Source organism: Takifugu rubripes, chromosome 13 (genome assembly GCF_901000725.2).
Source record: "Takifugu rubripes chromosome 13, fTakRub1.2, whole genome shotgun sequence".
NCBI classification, from domain to species: Eukaryota; Metazoa; Chordata; class Actinopteri; order Tetraodontiformes; family Tetraodontidae; genus Takifugu; species Takifugu rubripes.
The window spans coordinates 14,520,269-14,541,766 of NC_042297.1; the positions used below are offsets into that span (position 1 = coordinate 14,520,269).

Below are 21,498 nucleotides of genomic sequence, written 5' to 3' on the forward strand. Positions count from 1 at the left end.
ATTCTGGGTTTTATTCTACAATGGCACCGACATTTTAAAAATGACTCAAATAGCATCAGCAGGGACAGATCGCACTTGCTGTGGAGAGGCTTTGAGTCGGTGTGAGCAGGACCAGCTCCAACACTTAAATCAATGATTCATATTTGCCCCGTGTTTGACTCCCCTGCTGACCGTGAAATTTAATTATTCAGTCCCAGAGTCGTCTGGAACGGGGCTCATGCACAGCTCAGCAGGAGACGTAATGTAAAGCCGGCTTTCATTGAATGTATTCGCGCACGGCGGAGGCGCTCTGCAAAGGTAGCGCACGGCTGCAGACCCATCCAGACGTTCTCTTCCCGAGGTGGAACAAAGTTTGAACTGTTTCCTCTGAACGATCGATGTTCTCCTTCATCGTCGCTCCTGCAGAATGTAAAACCTGTCCTCCAGGACGCGACAATAAAGCCTTCATTCATATTCAAAGCCACATCAAGCCTCCTCGGGAGCACGGAGAGTTATGGTCTGTATGAACTGGTCGCTTAGAAACAAGAGTGCGTCTGGTTCAGGCCTGTAATTACCGTTTCTGTCTGCTCCCGAGGACGCCTCCAAACCCTCCACCACAGACCTGGAAAACCCCAAACTAGAGAAGAAGAGTCTTAGTGAAACGTCTCCAGCGAGGTCTGTAATAACCGTCTTCATACACATGTACACAAGGTGATAAAAAACAAAAATGAAAGTTGAGATTTGAATCCGACTCATTTCAGGGAACAAATGCGACACACGGCCAGTCGGGGCTCAGGTATCACCACACAGATATATACTTTATTCATAGACGACAACAATAAACAAAAAATATAAAGCATCACATCAATCATATTTCATAGGCAGAGAAAATGAAAGGGCGTCATTTCATAGCAGACATCTAAAAAGACCAACTGAGATCAGAGAAACATTAATCACAGCTAATGACTAGGATGGTGGAAAGAAAGGGGAGAAAGAGCAAGCATTATAAATTGGAGAGCTTATAAAAATGACAAATATTCCCAACTGGGTAATTACTTTGACCACAGGATTTAAGAGCCCATTATAATGACGAGTGCTGCGCTCAACAGAGCCGCCTTGTCTCAGATTTGTAGATGCTACTGTTTCTGAAACAAACTCGCACCACAATTATTTAACTTTGATCGGAATTCTATACACACGCAAAATTGAAAAAAAAAAAAAAAAAACAGAAAAAAAACAGAAAAAGGGAAATATATGGCTTTGTGGTTCTTTCGAGTCCCTAAAATGTTAAAGATTAGCACCGCTGGGCTAGCTTTAGCATTAAAAAAAACGGTTAATGTAAATAAGCACAATGAGACAAACGCAGGTCTGGTCCAAGTTCAGCCACTGAGTCTTTGTCCGGTCTTCCAGAACCAGAAGGAAATCAGCGGGTGGCTCAAAGGAAACGGGACCAAAGCTGAGACAAAGCTTTTCTCAATACTCAACCTCGGGGTTTATTTTGGAGCTTTTGTTCGTCTGTGTAGAAAACCATTAACATTATAAAGGCTAATGGTCACTTAATAATACATGTATGTAGGCTACATACGCAGAGCTTTAAAAAAAAAAATTATTTACATGCCTCCGAGTATCTAAATCTTTCCCTTTGTAAAAAGCTGCGCTGCATCTACAGGTGATGAACACAAGGTAAATTTCCTCACGCCAGCAGAATTCTCTCTGCCACATTGAGTAAAAACACTCAAAATGGATGAAGGCGCCGCCGCATTATCGCCTCCATTTCCTATAAAAATACTCTGTATCAAAACAGCCTTTCAAGACCCGCGTGCATCTGTCCTGTTCAAAGCTTTCTGCACATAATGCAGCATTTTTTACTGTCCTGAGTAAAACCGTCTATATCCCCGATGGCTGCTGTAAGACTGATACTATGACCTGCAGGGAGAGAAGACCCACCCTCCTCTGGACAGCTTCTTCTCTCTACCTTTGCAGAATAGTGCAGTTGTACGAGATGTTTTCAAGGAAAATGCCAAAAAAAAACCAGCTCCCTGCATCATAACACTGACGCAGAAGCATTAAAAACACAAGAACGGTTCCAGCTGGGAACTACAACTGCTGCTGTAGTTCAACGCTATTGTTGAACGGCAACATTTCACAAAGTGCATCACCCCCCCCCTCATGAGATCTGAAGTTTAAGTACTTAAATATGTGTCAACAGATGTGCAGTATCTCCTGTATTTTGAAAACTGATTCCAGCACACATTAGTGTCTGGTCAGAATGCCGTCAGCTGCACGCGACAGCAGCAACCTGAACATGATGCATGTTTCTCTCCACAGGGTTGCAGAGATGATTAGATCAACACTGCCTCACATTTTCAATTACTTCATAAGGAATCAAATGCCCGACTATAGAGAGAAAATGTCATGTGAAATGCATTTAACATGATCTTACACATGCTTTACACTTTTTTAAAAACACCGTTGAGCTAAAAATCTGTACAAAAACATAAAAAATGTAAATGAAAGTAAATGAAATAACAATATTTTAAATGAAAAGAGCCTCCGATCATGGCTGCAGGCTCTCTTGCCTTTTAATGCAAGAACATAAAAAAGGGAAAACTTTTGGACAGACTGTAGAAATCTTAATAACATTTCACTGCTTTACTGCACTTGTCCCCTTATTACACAACCAACAGGTTTTAAAAGTGCTACGGGTGGGAGGGAAGGGAGAAGTGGCTGAGAGAAGGGGCAGTGAGGAAATCTTCTGTACTGGTGAAGCGGTTTTGTTTGCAGGTTGTGTGTTTTTAGCAACGGAGACCTCAGACAGACAGGAAGTAGGTGGATGAAAGGGTTAAGAGACGCTGGAGCAGCGAATGCTCGGGGAGCCCATTTGTGTGAGCACCTTGTCCAGCCACTGCAGGGGGCCGTTCAGGTGCAGCTCGATCCAGCAGGGGGTGCTGGTTACCGTCTGTCTCCTGGGAGAGCAGAACCAGATGTTAGTTACAGACACAGGTGTTTCTGGGACTAATTCACTACTGTCCTTATACATATGGGTCAAACTTGTCACATTGTGTGTGTGAAGCTCAGATCAAAAAGGCAACGGTTTGAAAATCAGAAGCATTTTCCGTCCAGTCAAAGCTAATAGGAGCAATCAAAGAGAGAAAGTGCAGCGGCCCCTCAGGCTGTGTGCTTTATAGGCTAACGCAAACCCTCCTCTTCCGTTTGGCTACAAGCATCCGTGTATCAGCTTCCTCCTTAAAAAACCTTCCAGGTAGGAAGACACCGCTCGATGGAGAAGCTAATTATAAAGCTAAGTTGCTGTTCAGTGTGTTTAACCTCGACGTACAAATGTACAAAACTCTTTTGCAATCAGTCCTCTAAAATGTTCAGACTGTGCAAAAATGCTGCTAATGTTCTTTCCTTTTGTCGTTCACTTTCAGGGAATAAAGCCTTTTTTTCCCCAGATGATTTCTGGAAAGCTATAGAAAACGCAGTACGTTCCAGGATTCCAACCAAGTGATTTCCATAGTTCTTCACTAAATACAGTCATCAGAAAAACCTCATGTCATTTCTTCCAAAAAGGACTGAAGCCGTCACCAGTTACTGCTGAACAGCATAAAAACACTGTTAAACCTGTTTTACAAAGTGCAAATTCTAGGTTGTGCGTTGTAAAAAAGCTGGATGGTATTTCCACAACAGCCTGTGGTTTGTGAGCCTCACCCACGATAACCTTGACATTTTTGGCCATGTGCGTTCTCTGTCACTGGCGGCTTTTGTTCTTGACACAAATCAGGTCTGACACCAGACAGTCGCGTAGACTGATATGTAGACATGGCGGCAGATTTCAGGCTTAGCAGATCTGGAACATATTGTTATCCCTCAGCTAATGGGGATAAAAACAGGAGAAAATTGTATCCTCCTTGTTGTCACACATCTAATCTTTTACACCACAGAGGATAACTGGACTATAAAGAGTCGAGTATACAAATGGAGATGGAGAGACTGGCTGGTTCAATAACCCAAATCCTCTTTTTAAACGGCTCCACATGTGAGGATATGGTCTGGAGAGGACTGGTGAGCAATCACACAAAGGTTTTCCCTTGGGAGGAAACTCTCCCGAGCCGTGCCAACTTTCTGCTCCACTTTTATTCCACCTCTGTTTTTTTCTTACTATCAGTGAGTCAGACTAGATGGAAAACCGGGAGGGGGCAGAAGAAGGAAAGTCTGACACGTCGTGACAGGGCACATGTGTATTTGCTTAAACAGGTCGGCAGTACCAACACTGGCCTGCTTTTATTGACGAGGAGCGGCTGATGTCATGCGCCAGAATTGTTGGAGTGTGAGCAGATGTGGGATGTGACTCACATTCTGCTTGTTTAAATTGTCTGTGTTTATGTGAATATCTTCATAATAAAAGGATCCTTGCCTGACACGCCTAACGTTGCTGAGAGTCCTGGTTTAATAGCTCAGTAGTTCCTCCCGCGTTCACAGTTACCAACCAAACCACTGTCACTGACACAAAGGCCCCCTGTGGCAGCAGCTCACCTGTAATCGGCTCCCCAGCCTTTGACGAAGCTCATGCGGATTGTGCACATCCTGGTGAGCTGGTACACGGCCTCGAAGCCTTGGTTGACCGACTGTGCCAGTAAAGCAGCAAACTCCTGGTTGTTGAAGATCTTCAGGTTACATCCTGGAGGGACCAAACAACACGTGTTACTGTAAATGACGCCACACCCTCGTGTGCAAAGAAGACGCAGTGGGAGGGAACGCTGCAGAGAGGCTAAAAGGACTGCGACTCTTGTGTTTGACTCACCTGGGGGGATTTTGCAGACGGTGGCAGGATGCCAGCCGTAGCGCTGGTTACAGTTGGGGCTCTGCACAAATATGGCGCTGTCACTGAGACACTCGGCAAACACTTCCCCTCCGATGTAATACAGCCGCACTCCACGGCCTTGAGGAAAACACAATAACGACACTTCGTTAGAAACTGACGTCACACCGAGGCACTTTGAAATGGGGCTTAAATGACTTCTGCAGAGGTGACATGAGTGGAGTCGTACCAATATGTCTGCGTGTAAGCTCCACAGCAGAGTTGCGGTTCACATTGGACAGCAGGCCCAGACAGAAACGCTCCGAGTTGGAAGGGTCTGTAAAGCCGTCCACCGTCAGCGAGGGTTGTGAGGCGTGGAAGATCTCTCCAACCCGCTGGTTCAGCTCATAGTAGGAAATGGAGCACCAGAAGGCCGGCTCACAGTATGTCACCGGTTGAAGGTCTGGCAGAAATTGGAAAAAGAAACATGCAATTTCTATTAAGCAAATGAAAAAATATACAGTAAAACCACAATTTAAGAATATAGTGCTTCACTACGGCTGGCAAGACAGACGTGAGAAGACTTAAATGTGCAAATCAATAATAAATCTAATGCCTGAAGAAATCAAACAGGCAGAAGAGGATGTGAGCCAACATTAACAGGGTGAAATACGACTGCAGGACGGGGAGAAAGAAAACTCAATTGGAAAAAAAAACCCAAGGAAGATATAAAATGGGTAAAACGTGGATCAAAAAAGGACCTAATGTTGACTGTCCTGGTGCTGTACCAAAGAAAATATCAGCAGAGGCTTGAACAAGAAATCTATTTCCCAGAAGCCTTTACCAGAAAAAACGTGGAAACTCGAACCTCACTGGTGGAACGCCAGGGTCTAAATTGTCAAATTGCAGATTTATCCATGATAATTTTCAGTAACTTCAACTGGTTCTGGTAATAATTTTCTTTCTTTTTCCTCTCTGTCCTTGGCACTGAGGTCCTGACCGCGGTTGGACAGCACAGCTAATGGCACCAATGTGATCTTTTCCCCCACAAGTTAATCTGTGGCCAAAACCCCTTCATGTTTTCTAACCCTGATAAAACAGAATCAGGATGTTTTCAGTGATGTCCGTGTGGTCTAAAATAGTGTCTGGGCCTTTAATACAGCACACATGGTGCAACGGCAACAAAGGCTTCTTTCATCGTGTTATTTCCTCTTACAAAAATGGAATTAAACCAAGAGCAGATTCCCACAGGACAGAGACAAACATTTATCTGGGAGAGGAATGTTCACACAAACAGAGTCCATACCTAAGTTGCTGTGTGTGGGAGAAACAGGATTGGGTGACAGATTCGGGGAGCTTGTGTCCATGCTGTGAGTCATCTGGTGATCACTGGTCTCTCCATCCTCACTGAGGTAGCCTGGTGGTGGCGTTTCTAAGACAAAAACAAACACGCACATCCTGTTAAACACTTTAGTGGAAAGATTCCATCTGTTGCATGTGGGGGTGGGATCCTACAGAAGCTAGCTGACAAAAACACAAAGAGGAAAATAAGAAAAAATAAATAAACAGATCTATAGAAATAACTGCAAGCCGAGCTAAACATGATGATTAGAAAGGGGCACCTGACAGTGGGTGACTCCTGTAATGAATCCTACCTGGGATGTAGTTGCTATGTGGCTCGATGCCAGCAGGGAAATTGGTATTTTCTGGGATTGAATGGCTGTAGTCATCCAGAACTGGGAACTCGCTGGGAATTTCTGTGTGTCTGGGCACCAACACTGGTGGCAGCACTATAACGTGGATTAGAAGACAAAAACATCCCTTTAGCAGTCTCCTCTAAAAGGCATCGTCATGTAATAACACGACATCAATCCAGAAAATATGTCCCAAGACAAAAGTAACCCACTGTGGGATGCCTCACCTGGTGTCTCTACTCTTTGGTAGTGGTACGGGTTAACACACACTTCATCCTTCTTTGTGTGGAAGGCGTACTCGCACAGCTCCACCGCCCGCAACTCATGGTGGGACTGGAGGTCAGGCCATCGCCACAGACGGCAGTAGATGACGTGGGGAAGGCCTTTTCTGTGGGACACCTGCAGACGGCCATCTAGAGACCTGCAGATAAGGATGTGGGACAGACCGCATAGATTTGTCTGTTTATTCCATGGTTTCACTTGTAGCTGCTACTGTATTTCTAGAAGTTAATGTTTATGGTTTTTTCTTTCCGACATGCTGTTGTTAAAATGAAAATCAATATTTTTACTGCACTACAGTGTGGCATGGTCCTTATTTTGTGTACACTGGAATTACACACTAGAACAAACAAACAATGATGTCACAAGCTATGCTTATATGTTTACGAAATGGTACCCGGAGGCTATATCGTGACTATTTTAGGACGCATTATACTCCCAACACGGCCATTGGGGATAAATGTCTGATTAATAAAAACAAGGTCATTTAGAGTTCAGCTGAGAGCTCAGTGGCTCATCCTCGAGGTCAACCCTGGGACATCCAGAAGGCAGCATATGACTTAACTTTTTGTGACTCACTTATTTGTGTGCACATTAAAATTGGAGTGAAACAGTAAATGTTGGAAGAAGGGATTTCTTAGTTTATACATCTCATCAAGATTGCCTAACATATGTCGACCCATTCACACACAAACATAACAGCCTTCAGTTTAGTGACAAAAAAAGATTCTTGCCATCTATTCGTGTACTGCACATGATTAACAGGACACAAAATGGGCAAATAAACATGAACAACTTGGATGGTGCGACAACGAGAGCTTCGGTAATTTAATCCTTCAGCTGTGCATGAGGTTAAGATGAAGATGTGCCCACGACAGGCAGCACTCATATATATGCATTTGCCTTATTGCACCCTGCACTCAGAAGTATCTGACTTCCTTTTCTGAAGTGTGTGCACTCGGTCTCTGAGCCCGTCTGTTTTCAGAGGAGCCTGAGTATCACGTAACGAAAATGAAACATAAATGGATTTTTGCACAGTTTATAATCGAATCACCGCTGCATCAGCCATTAGCTCCACAATTGTTTGCAGTCTTTGAATTTGATCATCTAATCATGCCACATTTCCAATTCAATAACAATTATTCGCTGTTCTTCATGTACACATGATGGTGCTACCTGGTCACTGATGGACCTGGAGTCATTAGGTGGTTCAGGTCTTTAATAATCACACACTCTCATCTAGAAAATCCAGCCTGGGGTGATCAGTCCCAGCCTTGTGTCAAAGGCTGGACTTTTGGACCTCCCCCCCCCACCTTTCCAGGACGTTGCCTGTGGCTTTCTTAGGTTCAGTTCTCTGTCTCACACCAAGTTTGAGTGATCTTTGCAGCGAGCCACCTGCAAGGCCTGGACCCTCCAGGGTCTCACAGTGGGCTCTACAGCCTCTGTTTCCAGATTCCAGGTGGGAAAGCTTCTGAAGCTCTTAAACATCAGTCAGTACTTTTACACGTGATTAGTAATCGGGCTTGTTGTGTTCACCGTCTTGTTTCAGAATGCCGGTCTCCCACCTGACTCCAGTTGTTTATTACGTGAGGTAATAGGTCAACCTGAAAGTGGGCCGTATTAACCCACTAAAAAGATGCCGATCCTAGGGCTGAGGAGGAGTACACCTTCCTGTCATACCTGGACAAACTGGGACAAGGACCAAAAGATACCAAAGTCCAATTCTGAGTGATTTATCTGTGGATTTAAACATACTGACTTATGCTATCCCTCATCACTTTCTTCTTTCTTCTGAGGCTAAACCTGAACTTCACATGACAGAGATATCTACCATGGAGAGCTGGTAAATGTTTGCTAATCTGACCAAACATCTTAGCAAAAAGGGTGTTTTATAAGAAATATGAAACACATGTCAACATGAAAAAGCAGAACTAGATTTCTAGTGCGTCTGTGCAAGTCCTTGGCTCATCTCGCATCACTAAATGTGATCTACTCACAGGAAACTCATTGGCAGAAGTATATTAAGTCTGGGTAAAAAAAAGCCTCCTAAAAGCTTTGCACGTGTGCTTGTATCACTCAAGATGGATGTTGAGGTGAAAACGGCCCCCGTGTGTGTTAGGCTGACTCATAAAACACACACAGACAGCAGATTGAGCTTCACAAAGCTCGGGGTTGGGGGTGGGGTCAAAACAAACATCATGTTACTCTCTGACGCACAGCATATATACTGTGTACGTTCAGACTGGCAACAAGTGCTGAACAAACACACTTTTATCTAGATACTCTTAACCGCGGCCATCCTGCATTACATTAAAGTTAAAACTAAGAATAAATGAAACAGGAAAGTGCCAGGAAACTGAGAAACAAGAGGAGCTTCAGTTTTTGTCTTCAGGTTGCAATTTACTTCCTTTTTTATAAAACCTAAAACTCAAATGGTTCATATGAAGTGCTTGGAGGAATATGTCAACATCAGGGCCCCCACTCACAATCTGTTGTATAGGAGAACAGCAGGGGGAGGACAAAGTGGGCGATGGATAAAGAAAGGAGGGTGCTGCTGGACAATAGGCACTGCAGACTCTCAGCAGCTCAGGGCAGCTCAGAGTGTCTGCGACCAGCCCTCCAACCCCCCCTTTTCTCTTCCTCCGTCTGTCCCACCATGCTGCTGCCCTGCCTCCATCCCAGCCAAGGGCGAGGGTGGGAGTGTCGAGCCAAACTGGCCTTTGTGCCTGTCGTGAAGACTACAAACAACCCGGACTTGACCAACGAGGCTGCGGTCCAGAGACTTGGTGACGACACAGAAGGGGGGGAAAACATCCCAGTCAATGAACGCACAGTCAGGGTGGGGAGGAGGGCGACAATGGACAAGTGAACACGATATCTCAGCATTCAAATACGCAGCAATAAAGATAATAAACACACAGCATTGCAATGGTTAACCTACCTGGCCCTGCGTCGGTCTGACAAGCATCCAACTGGTTCAACTGGATTGTTTGATGAAGTTTGAGTCTGAATCTTGACAGAAACCTATCCTGTCAGCTCCGGGTTTTCAAACAGCACCAGGTGTTGGACGGATTAAAGTACATTCAGGTTTAAGCCAATTGGCTGAGATTTTTATTGGGCATTTAAAATAACACTGTACAGTATGTTGTAACCAGACCATATCTGCCTTCATTGAGTCCTTAGATCTTAACGGCCGTTAGATTAGCAACCGTTAGCGCAGCATAAGCGCAGCTGCAGTCCTCAGACACTGTGTGGAGATTCAGATCCATTTCAGAAGATTTGAAACCCAGCCTTGAGCTGCCGTCCTGTTTTGAAGACTTTAACAGAACTCCAACATGATGCACGCAGCAATAAAGGGTTCAGATATTTCCTTTGTTCTCCATCTAATCTAATATCAACGCACTCAACGCTCCCAGAATGCCTTTGTTGGGTTGGCTGACCTCTTATTGTGTTGTTGTTTAACGTAAACACAGTATAGGGAATCGGAGGAAACGCTTGGTTTTCACTTTTAAAATGAGGACGGTTCTGTTGTAGATTACAAACCTACAAAATGGGATAAAGGTGTACTGGAGCCAAGATATTATTAGATGTTCCTATTAAGCTTCCAGGCTTTACGTCACTTTTCCAGTGTTTGGGAAATAAGAGACAAGAGCTTTAATGGTCTTAAGCTGCATTGTTTATGATGTATTAGCCTAAAATATATATTCATTTAGATATTTATTTTCTCTAAAATGAACCAGGACACTGTACAGTCAGGGATAAATAACTACCAGCCTTCTAATGGGATCCCATCCTTAAGATACATTTATACGATCTCAAAAGAGTAAATTAATCGCTCATTTGTGACTTTTGTCATTTTTATATATAGAATTCAGCATTTTGAGAAAGGAGAAGTCTAAATATTTCTCTATCCAGCGCACGCACACACGCGCGCACACACACACACACACACACACACACACACACACACACACACACACAAACCTCTGGAAAAGCCATCAGACTTTACTTTTCCTTACAAAAGCCGGGGGTGGTGGTGAAGGAAGAAAATCAAGAGAGAGAAAAGGCAAGTGTGAGGACCAAGAAGAGGCCTGATGTGGAATAAGAAACCAGCAGAGAGGTGAACAACAATTCTCAAAGACAAACAAGTAAAGGGGAGAACCTCTGGTTTCTGCACATGCTGTTCTGTACAATATTTGATGAAAACTCTGACGCCTGACGGAAGCGCACGATTGAGCCTAAATGCATATTTGGCAAGAATCTCAGAGGGTTCCGATGTCATTTATTGACATGTTTGTATTCGGCATTAAATTGCACAGTCAACCATTCTGGGCAAAGGTTGAGTCAATAACATCACTCTGGTCAGTCAGTCTGATCATGATATACATTCAAAAGAAAACCCTATATCACACAGAAAGCAGAACGTTATGAGCTCTAAATGAAAGCACAGCTGAGCAGGAAGAGCAGCCTAAATAATTCTGAACAGATTTTTATTCAGCTCTTTATAAGCGTGTCAGCAGGCAGATGTGCTGCAAATGACACGTGTGAAAACCAGCAGGTCCAAGTTGCAAGATGGAGATGATTGGTTGGAAACAGAGCGATTGCTTTGATCATGCAGGAAGAAAGATAAAAGGAACAGTGTTCACTGTTCAGATACCAGAAATCTTTCCATTTAGAAAAAAGCGCAACCACAAACCAAGTGAAATACTCGATAAAGATCATAGCAGCATCAGAACTGGTTTCATGCTGATGTCGGTGCATCAAGCTTGAAGCACCTCTAAGGCTCTTTCCTGGTGGTGCTGAGCAGCAGCTAAAGCTGGTTCTAAACAACAAACCTAGCTTTCTGACTCAATATAGCCCCTTCTTCATCCTCTCATTCACATGAAGGTATTTTCCCACAGCAGCAGCAGCAGCAGCGGTGGCTGGTGGAGGCCAGAGGAGTACAAAGGCTGACTTGTTGTCTGCTGAACATGTCGGCTGTGTACACATGAGCGTGCGTGTTTGCACGCATGTTCACTCCCCCGCAGAGAATGAGGAGACGAGGGCCAGGCCGGAGCGGGGCCGTCTCTCTAAACTCCTCCACCCCAATGCACACCGAAAACCAAACAGCAGCCGACGCCCTCCTCAAGGCCCCAGCCGGCAGAGAGAACATTCCTCTGTGCTGACTAATCTCTCTCTCTCTAACCCACAGGCACACGCACACATGCCCACACACACACATCAATAACTCTATCTTCTAAATATATAATATGCGCGACCTTCTAACCTTTGTCATCTGGTAAATGAACACATTTTTTTCTCCGTGCAGACCTGAAGCACTTAGGAGAGCAAAGCTTGTTTAATTTTAAATATGGAGTTGTTGTAAAAGGGGGGGGCAAACACTGCATCTAGGTTATTGATTGGTAAAGCAGACAAGCACGCAGACGCGTATAGTTTCTCTGATCCGCAGCACGTCCTTGTAGAACAATGCTGTCTCGCATGACTCAGGTGTGACACCTACCTGGGTGGGTGAGCGGGCGAGGGAGTGAGGTGAGGGAGTGCATTTGCTTAAACCAATTAAAAAAGAAGAGACAGCCGCACAACAGCACAATAAATGTAGCACTTGTTGAAACGCTCACTGAAACGTTTGTGATAATGACATGAAAACCTTGATTGTCGGGTTAAATCTTGCTTTTTTACCATCTTCTATTTAAGGTTTAAGCAGGTAAAAGTCCAAAGTAATCCGAAAATGGCAGTGGCTTCACCCGAGGTGACGGTTGCGTGTGTGTAATGCTCACGCCTCCTCTTACACTCGGGTCCTCACCCTGACATTTTCACGTACAGTTAAGCAAATCTGCTGCACCAGCGTTCCACCAAACAACTACCGTGAGCAAATAACAGCGAGTGTCCAATGTGATGACTCAACACTTTTTCAGGATGTGTAATTATGGTGCGCTAACGGGGTGGAAATAGCAGCATACGCATTTGCCCTCCTCTGCCTGTCCTCCGTTTGGTCCTGGAGATGTGGGGTATGACATCAGAGCACACACGCACGTGTGAGGCGGTAGAATCTCAGCTCCTGTCCTGATCCGGACACAATAGCTGCAGTGTCATGTCCGCCATCGTCCCTCAGCCAGACGACCTTCTGCAGATGCTGAGCAGCTGTCTGGCTACTCAACAAACTAGTTCTTTTAGGAGTATTAGACTTTCCTTTAGTGAAAAAGCCGCATTAACCACAGTCTGTCTAATAACCTTCAGCTTCCAAGACACAGTCAATCATTATCTTGTTTTCTAGTCTGTTCTTCCCCTTCAAATCCCCCAAATTAAATTAGGAGCTTTGACACTCATGTGAATGTGTGACAGCTGATTTATTGAACTGCAACATCACAGATGCTCAAACTCAAAGGAATGCTGAGTCATTAGATCAGAGTCAGCGCAGGTTAATGACAGTTCTGATTAGTCAAGCTGAAAAACATTCCAATGATTTATTTCCCTCGCTGGGTCTGAGCACTTCCTCCTTCCTGCCCTGACATGTCACCGTTGGAATCAGACTGTTCCCAGGAGGGAAATGTGCAGACGAGACAGAAGCGCTCCCCTGCACGGGCTCAGCCTCCGAGAGAGTTAAAGCCTCCGCTCCCCCCGCCTCCGTCAGGACACGGCACACACGCAACACACACTCTGGACATGCTTCACTCTATAACACCCCACTTTCAGCTCTGGTTTCTAGTCCTTTTATCGGCCCTTTATTATACAAGGTTCAATCGGCTGAGCACAGCGTCTCTTTTAATGTGCGTATTTAATGCTCGTTTCGCGTCGCACCAATCGTACTTTACATGATTTCAACAACGCAATAAAACCATTCTGTTTTTATAAATTTGCGAAGCCTTGTGTCCACACTGTGAATCAAAGGTCAACTACCAGCACTCATGCTAACATGCAGACACACTTCTGTCAACGTTATACAGCTGCAAAACAAACCAGTTCCATCCAGACTTGGATTTTCTTTATGTAAAAACCACATTAACCTCAGACTAACCTTTACATTCCAGATGATTCTCTGGTCTTCTCCTTCCTTTCACATCCGTATCCCCACAAATCAAATCATTTTTGAAGACTTTTCAGCTGCGCTGCTTAATTTGCTAACAATATTCTTCTTCTCTGATGGGTTCTAACAGCGGATGCTTTTAAGTAATGTGCAAATTGCTTTTAGGGGACTTTTTATTCAAACTTAAAGGAAATGCTGTGGATTTCCATAGTTTACAGTAGGACGGCCTGGGGAAGCCAGTGGATTACTGCACATGCAGGAATTCAAATTATAGTGTGTGGAAATGTTTTGTCTCTCATCCATAATATAATATAATATAATATAGGATTGTTTGGATCACAGTGACTCAGCTGTCCGTGTGAGAGACCCACTCCTGAGTCAGGTGACCTTTCTGGTCTTGTCTTATTTTTTCCAAATTGCAGCTATTGCTAACAAGAGTCTCCACCATCAAGTTTCCTCTTTTCTGTGGGACCAGCCAACCACACTTACCTCTGCCCCTACTCAATCTTTATTTGGACATCAAATATAAATTTCAAACTCAAACGGAGAGTAATGTGCTTGTGTTTCTAAGCAGACGGAAGGGCTTGTGAGTCACTCCTCATGTTCAAGCGCCCACAGTTCACATCCACCCCTCAGCTCTTGGAAACTAGCTACCTGTCACGGATTGACGCACTTTACACGCCAATGTTTGAGAATAACTCAGAATAAAAATCACACTTAAGGAAGAGGTTAAAGAAGGATCAAGGAGAAAGAGAAAGGGAGGAGGGACGGGTCAACACCACAATCCCACAACCGCCGTTTACTGCCTGACTAATGTTTGAGCAGGGCTGTGACGCGAGCGTATGCTTTTCTCACCGATTCTAAAACGAGTGAAAATAAAAACCGCAGTGACCAAAGAGTCAAGGACATTAGTATACCTGCATGATGGGTAAGCATGCATTGCTAACTTTGAATGGAAATTGTGCTCACAGCTAGTATTTTGTTTCAAGGGGAAAGGTTTTATTTCCACAGTAAACATATGGAGCAGACATGCACGATCCGTCTTTTAAAATTAGGAAAAAAAAGAGACACGTGTGACAGCGTCTTCTTCATCCAGCGCCCTGCGTCCTCATAAAGGAGTCCATATATCAGGGAAACAGGAGCTCAGCTAACCGTCGACACCGACAGCTGCTGTCATGGGGTCAAATCACCAGGGAATAAATAGGTACATCAGCTCTCGAGGGACAGTTAACACACACCGACAACCAGATCTGGGGTCATCTTAATACACTCTTCCCCTCTGTGTTATGTGCCAGAAATACGAAACCTGGATCACAGCAATCATTATCCATCTTTCCGGTAGGCTCAACTCTGAACACGGGCTCAGGCCCGAGCATGTTGTGATACGGACACTTGTGGCAATCAAGAATGTGGGAGCGCCCGGCGTGCCGCTCACACATGCGCTGCTCAGGCTGCTGTGCAAAGAGCGCTGCATGCTAAAGGGAAAAGGGTGGAAATATACAGTCAGGTATGTAGACGTGACATGTTTAACAGCATAAACGGAGCTGTGATGGATTTGTTTCGGCAGGTTTGTTCAGTACACAGCCCAGGTGACATATTACCGGGGCTGTGTTGGACTCATAATTCAGAGACAGGCGTACACTCAACAACTGAAGGTGTACAGACACACACAACAGGTGATTATCTTCATCAAAGCATCAGATAATTAAAACGGCTGGAGGTCCCATTTTATGAGTTACCCTTGACTGAATCGCTACCGCCACAGCCCACATACATTCCTCCTTTCATAACAAATAAGACGTTTGCATTCGAGTTGTTGAAAAGATTCTTTTGGACTGCATTGAGAGTCTTTATTCAGAGTGCAATTACTGAGGGCTGGGAATAATTTGTGTTTTCATAAATGACTGGAGCTCAAAAATTTGTATTTAGGGTTGAGCAATTAATGATCAGTTCAGCTGCTCCGTGTTCCGACTAATAATAGAGGCCTTGCAGAATACGTGGTTTGTCTACAGTATTTGAGTCCACTCAGCTGACGCACCTATAAAATACTTATTGGAACAAGCTACAACAGTCTTTCAAATGTGGCGGCTTAAAAACGTCTTCATGACACCAGGCTCAGCGTAGCTAACGTCCGTGGGTGACATAACATAATATTTTGTATTGTGGCCTCTTTTTCATGATAGCAGCTGTACCACGAGATAAAAACGACCAAAACAGACTCATTCTGTTAGTGTGATGTAACCACCGTTTGTTTCCCTCCTCCCTCCTAAAGCAGCATGCTACCCACTGACAGGCAACTATTGTAAATCAACAATCACACACACACACACGCACACACACACATTGATGGCATCGATGGGCACAGAAGGATGCACAGTTCTGCCTCTGCAACAGATACAGAAGTATGAAATACGCCTTTATAGCTCTTCCCTTGAACTTGGTCGCCTGTTGAGGAGGCAGAATTTCGCATCCTTCTCTTCCTGTCACTGCCAATGATGCCTTCACGCTCCCGTGTTGTTCGGGCAACATGTGCAGGGTTAAACACACTTTCGGAGACGCGAAATAGAACTGAGACGGATCCCTATCGCGGTTTTTCCGTGCTGGACACCCAATTCCTCCACCCAGGAGGAGGTTATTTGCTGTAAATAACGTCAGTATAGAGTAATGGCTGCATGGAGAGACTCAGCTACCAGTTTCGCCTACGCACTAAACCACAACGTCCCAGATTAAGGCCAAGTTATATAACTTGGACTCCATTTGTGCCTTTGTATATGCGTCTGGACACTCGGTGGCCAAACTAAACATCATCCTCAGCACCATTACCGTGACTGAATGCTAAATCTGACCTCAAAAACTACTCGTGTTACTCATTTCACTTCAAGTGCAAAGCTTTGCATAAAGCAGCGAGGTTCCATGTGATTTGTTGGCTTTATTGGAGCCAGACCTGGTCCCGTCCAGTGTCACTGCCTGCCTAGAGTAACCCAATAATATAGTTTTATGTAATGTCGAGGCAGGAAAAGGAAATGTCAACTGCCCTAAGTGAAATACGGATGTCACACAAGTGCAAGAATGTCACAGTTAGCGTAAAGAAGCGCGTTGTTTTGGGATGATAAAGTGGTTAATTGTTTAAAGGTCTGCGAAAGCAATGACGGACTTATAAACCTCAGCTAGCCGTGATGCTGCGTTCACGGTCACCAACGACGCGCTCAAACCGCCGTTACCTCGGTATGGTGATGCATTTCGTGTTGATATTCTGCGTGGTGATGGCCTTCTCCAGTTCGTCCAGTTGTCCAGTCTTCTTCAGCTTCTTTACGAGGCTTTTGACAGCCTTTTCGCACCATTTTTCCTCCTGGCCGTTCTGCTCTCCCTTCTTCCATCCCAAAAGTCGCTTGACAATGGGGGGAGTAAAAGGCAAAATTGACATCTTGAGTTGAGTCTAAAGTCCTCCCAGTGTCGAGAAGTCCGTCGATTTGGACAAACCCGGGAACAAACACTCGTCTGGAGATCCAGTGGGTGAAAACTGAAGCGTTATTTCGTTAAAAACGAACAATCGTGGCTTATTAAAGGCCTGGCCGGTTCATCCCGGAGTTCAGACGTCAGTTTTGCCGCACTCCGAATGCCGAGCTCGAGCTCAGCGAACTGCGTGCACAGGCAGTCCTATGCGCTCCGGTCTTCCTCCGCCAGCAAACCTAGTTCCTGTGCACTTTTATAAAAACAAAAAACAAAACCGCTTTACTATAAACGCACTCTGTCTTAATCTGATCCAAGCCACGACTGTAGAAATAGTCGAAGTAACAATGTGAGATTTCCTCCGCGTTTCACTCCGAATGCTCTAAATCTTTATTAGCAAAGTTTGTGTAAAGCCATCCGCGGTGCTGAGTCCACCGGCTGAAGTCTGCTGAGAGTCTGCATCAAATGCAAATGGTGAGCTGCTGCTGAGAGTCTTCTGTTCAAGCAGACCTGTGGAAAAATGGCCAGTCCGAGCAGCTGGCCAATCATACTACTGTGATAATATTGCACAAGTCCTCTTCCTCCCCCCAGCTATTGCTTTGCAGATAAAAAATGCATCCTGGCTGTCACAATCCCACATGTGCACAGATCACTTGATTTGGTTATGTAAGAGTGAAAAACAGTTGGTTAGTTTACACCGGTTCCATGAAACTTAGTTGTCATTCCCTTTGTATTTATCTTTTTTTAGTATTTAGTTAGTAGGTAGGTAGATACTAGTAAAAAACAACAACTGCTTCCTCAGAAAAAGATACTGTATTTAATGTCATAAAACTATATTGGAAAGTCCCCAGGGTTAAGCCATGCAGCTCTTTTTAAGCTCATTTTTTTTAGAACAGTAACAAAAAGTAGAATTTTATCTCTGAGAGGAAAACACAAATTCCCCACTAATACTTTTTCCTTTTTCTTGTATTTATTTTACAAGCAGACATTTGACAAACAGTAAATTAGGACACATTCCTGTAGACATGGGGTTGTCAAGTTCTTCAATTACGATTTGACAGTAATTGCTGGTTTGCTGTGTCCACGCTAACAAATATTTCAGGAGCTATGATAAGACTGAAAGTGATAAAAGACGCTGAGACACATTCAAGTGCACGTCCAAGCCTGTCAGACATGTGCTGCAAACTCAAATTGGCAGTTGAGTAGTGTGTTGCAGCATGGCCGTGCCACTAAAACCGCAACCTGTGCTCAGGCAGCGATGCACCCCCACACGCACAGTCAGAACTCCACTTCAGTCAGAATGCAGAATCACATATGAGCCCCAGCCCGACACACAGCCCTGCGAGTGATGGCACCTTTGTTTGAACTTCAAAAGACTGCCGTTGTTTGCAAATGCTTGAAAAGAGCTGTAAAAGTTGTCAATGCTCTGCAAGATGCTGGGATGGTGCACTCGCTGGGCTTCCATGAAACTCCAATTTTTAAAGCAAAAGACCCGAAGTTTTTTAAAATTGTTGAACTGGTTAAGGTATTATCTCTTGTGCAATGTAAGAGTTCCTGATGAAAACCCTCCCTGCCCTCATTGGCAAATCACACTCACGCATGAATAGTAGCATCGACCTGCGGTTAACATTTTGGTATGTGTGTACAGGCACATTGACCTGTGTCCAGCAGTTCCACCTTCTCTGTGCACAGTGTGTAGTTTGTGCTAAAAATACTCTTGGCTGTGGGATCAGTGGGTGAGATCGCTTTCCTTTTATCTATTTCAGGTTTACAGCGATGTATTTTGGACATTAACCAAAGCAACCTGAAGGTGTCTCCTTCGTTATGACAAGAAAGGTGTGTGTTGTTGCTGTGGACGCTCAGTAAAGTGTCATGGGAAGCATTTTAACCGGTAGAATCCCCAACATTCACAGCACCGAAAGTGTTAAAGCCCCCCCCCCCTTCTTTTTTTTTTCCGTTAGCCATCTACAGCTTCCCGTCAGTAATGGCAAACAGAGTTTCACCTGTAAAATCCACAACATTTTCTATTGGCAGGTTGTGGAAAAAGGTTAGATCTGCGTGCTGCCATGTGTCACACGCCAAAGCCCCTCGACACCTGTTTATGCCCCCAGGGACACAACCGCCCAGGACAGCTGGTTTGTTTTGGAGAAGTGCGGGGTGGGAGAGGGCAGACGTGGGGGTGCACGGTGGGGGATGGGATTACAGATGGGCCGTGGGTGGGGCGGGGGGTTGTAGGACAGAGTGAACATGGGCGGGCCTTCTGAGACAAGAATTACTGAGCACAAAAGGAACGTCAACCAGACTGAATGGGCAGCGGCCACGTACAATCCGATGGACGATAATGACATTGTGCTGACTTCAACCCCAGGGGACTTGGTCCAGAGTCCATGCGCGTGCGTACATGTATGTGTGTACGTGTATGTGTGTATGTGTATGTGTGTGGTGTGTGTCAGCTGGTGTCTCACTGTCTACTCTAGAAGAATAAAAATGGGAGTCCCTGCATGCATGAGATAAGAACACAGATGTCCTATACTATATAAACTAATGCATAGATAAAATCTGACCCTCCTAAACATCAGATTTTATATCTGTCCTCATAGTTTGCATAAATGTTGAAATGTAAAACAGATGGTGTAGAATTTAAACATTTATACTCTTCTATAGCGTATCTACTTTACCCTTCATAATGCGTAAGTACATAAATAAATAATCTGTTGATTATACTGTGTCACTTTCAATAACACATAGTGGGCTATAAAGGGAGAGTTCACAAATCATTAGCATTGAACTGGAGGAATGGTTTGTTCCAGCAGTTAATTGGAAACATCAAAATAAAGCGCATGTACTTAACCACAATGGACATAACATGGTAAAGAAAGATTTAGATTTACACGTATTTGTGAAGGTGTCAAAACTGCCAGTGTTAAAGAAAGGGCAGCTATGGGATTTCATTCAAATCCAGCGTTTGAATGTTTTTCATACAAGCTCCCACTCCAGTAAAAGTGGATGTTATTTCATGGATGTGTATGATTGGAGTGCTCAGGGTGAAACATTGAGAAGTCTTTTTGGCAATAACATGACACCTTGTTTTCTCTCTGGGAAAGCCATCAATCGCTCAACACCTCCTGACAGCTCCTACAGCAATTCGAGCACATGGTGTACCAGAGGTTCCACACCGCCTCCCCACCCACCCACCCACACACACACACACACACACACACACACACACACATACATACACACACACACACATGCATATGCTGCACAGCAGTCGTTATGCTGCTCTGGCAGTCGTTGTCCTCCCTGACAAAAATAGGTTCACAGATTCATCTCTGTAAGAGCATACTTATGGTATATCAGATAATCCCCTTTAAAAGAGAAAATAACAGTCATTCTTGGTGGGCTGGATAACAAAACCTTTGTAACTGTGGACTGTTGCACAACTCTGGGTGATATGAATAACAGGAAGACTGTGATTTCTTCTCCTGGTATAATTAGCTGTCACTTACCAAAATCCTCACTTTCAGCCTGAGTTAACGTAAACCGCCTATAAAAGCTGCGTTTACTGTCAATCCAGGTGAGGGATACATCCACCATAGAAAAGCTGCAGATCAGTATACTTTTTTCTTCAGTGTGGTGTTTGAGGCAGATTTATTATTCTGGACAGGAATTCACAGCGTGCTCATGTTACAAACTGTCCACACTGAGCACTAACAGATGCTGTAATTACATATTCTAGTTCCGGGCCTGGGAGGAATAAAATCTGTGATTATGAAGTGTTTTCTGCTTTGCAAGGAGAATTTGTGGTGGCCCGCCTATGGCCCCTGTGCTGTCTTTTTATCATACTTCACACTGCATGAGAAGTTCTTCCCCTGCTTTGTGCCGGAAGAGATGCGGCAATTCTGATGCAATCTACTATAATGTATTATAATCCCATGAAAGCTAAAAACACTCATTTCAAAGTTCATTGTCAGTTTTGAATATGTCTCCATCAATTAACTTCTGGACTGTAACTATCTGTGTGGATGCAGTCATGGAGAAATCCATTTTGCCTCCCGGTCGGCTCTCTCACACTCACCTAGTTACTTGTGATCTCATCAACAGAAAAACACACCAGGCCGTTTAAAATAGGCAGAATCTAAAACTAACAAGCACTTGAGCCTTGACTCCTTGACTCTGACAGTCCTCACGGAGGGGAACATTTCAGCTTTGTTTCTGAAGACAGGCCAGGAGGTCAACCCTCAGAGGGAAATCCTCCAGAGTGAGAGTTC

General features: G+C 44.4%; 1 protein-coding gene across 1 annotated transcript; it reads right to left on the bottom strand.

The window, feature by feature from the left end:
• Nucleotides 1–771: 771 nt before the first annotated feature.
• LOC101074868 (mothers against decapentaplegic homolog 3) lies at nt 772–17,740 on the bottom strand. The gene is made up of 8 exons (XM_003969638.3): nt 16,999–17,740; nt 6,702–6,895; nt 6,436–6,570; nt 6,087–6,212; nt 5,031–5,243; nt 4,784–4,921; nt 4,516–4,660; nt 772–2,945 (listed from the first exon to the last, which is right to left on the bottom strand). The coding sequence occupies exons 1-8, from the start codon at nt 17,199–17,201 to the stop codon at nt 2,822–2,824; spliced, it is 1,278 nt and encodes a 425-aa protein (XP_003969687.1). The 5' UTR covers nt 17,202–17,740; the 3' UTR covers nt 772–2,821.
• Between the last annotated feature and the right edge of the window lie 3,758 nt (nt 17,741–21,498).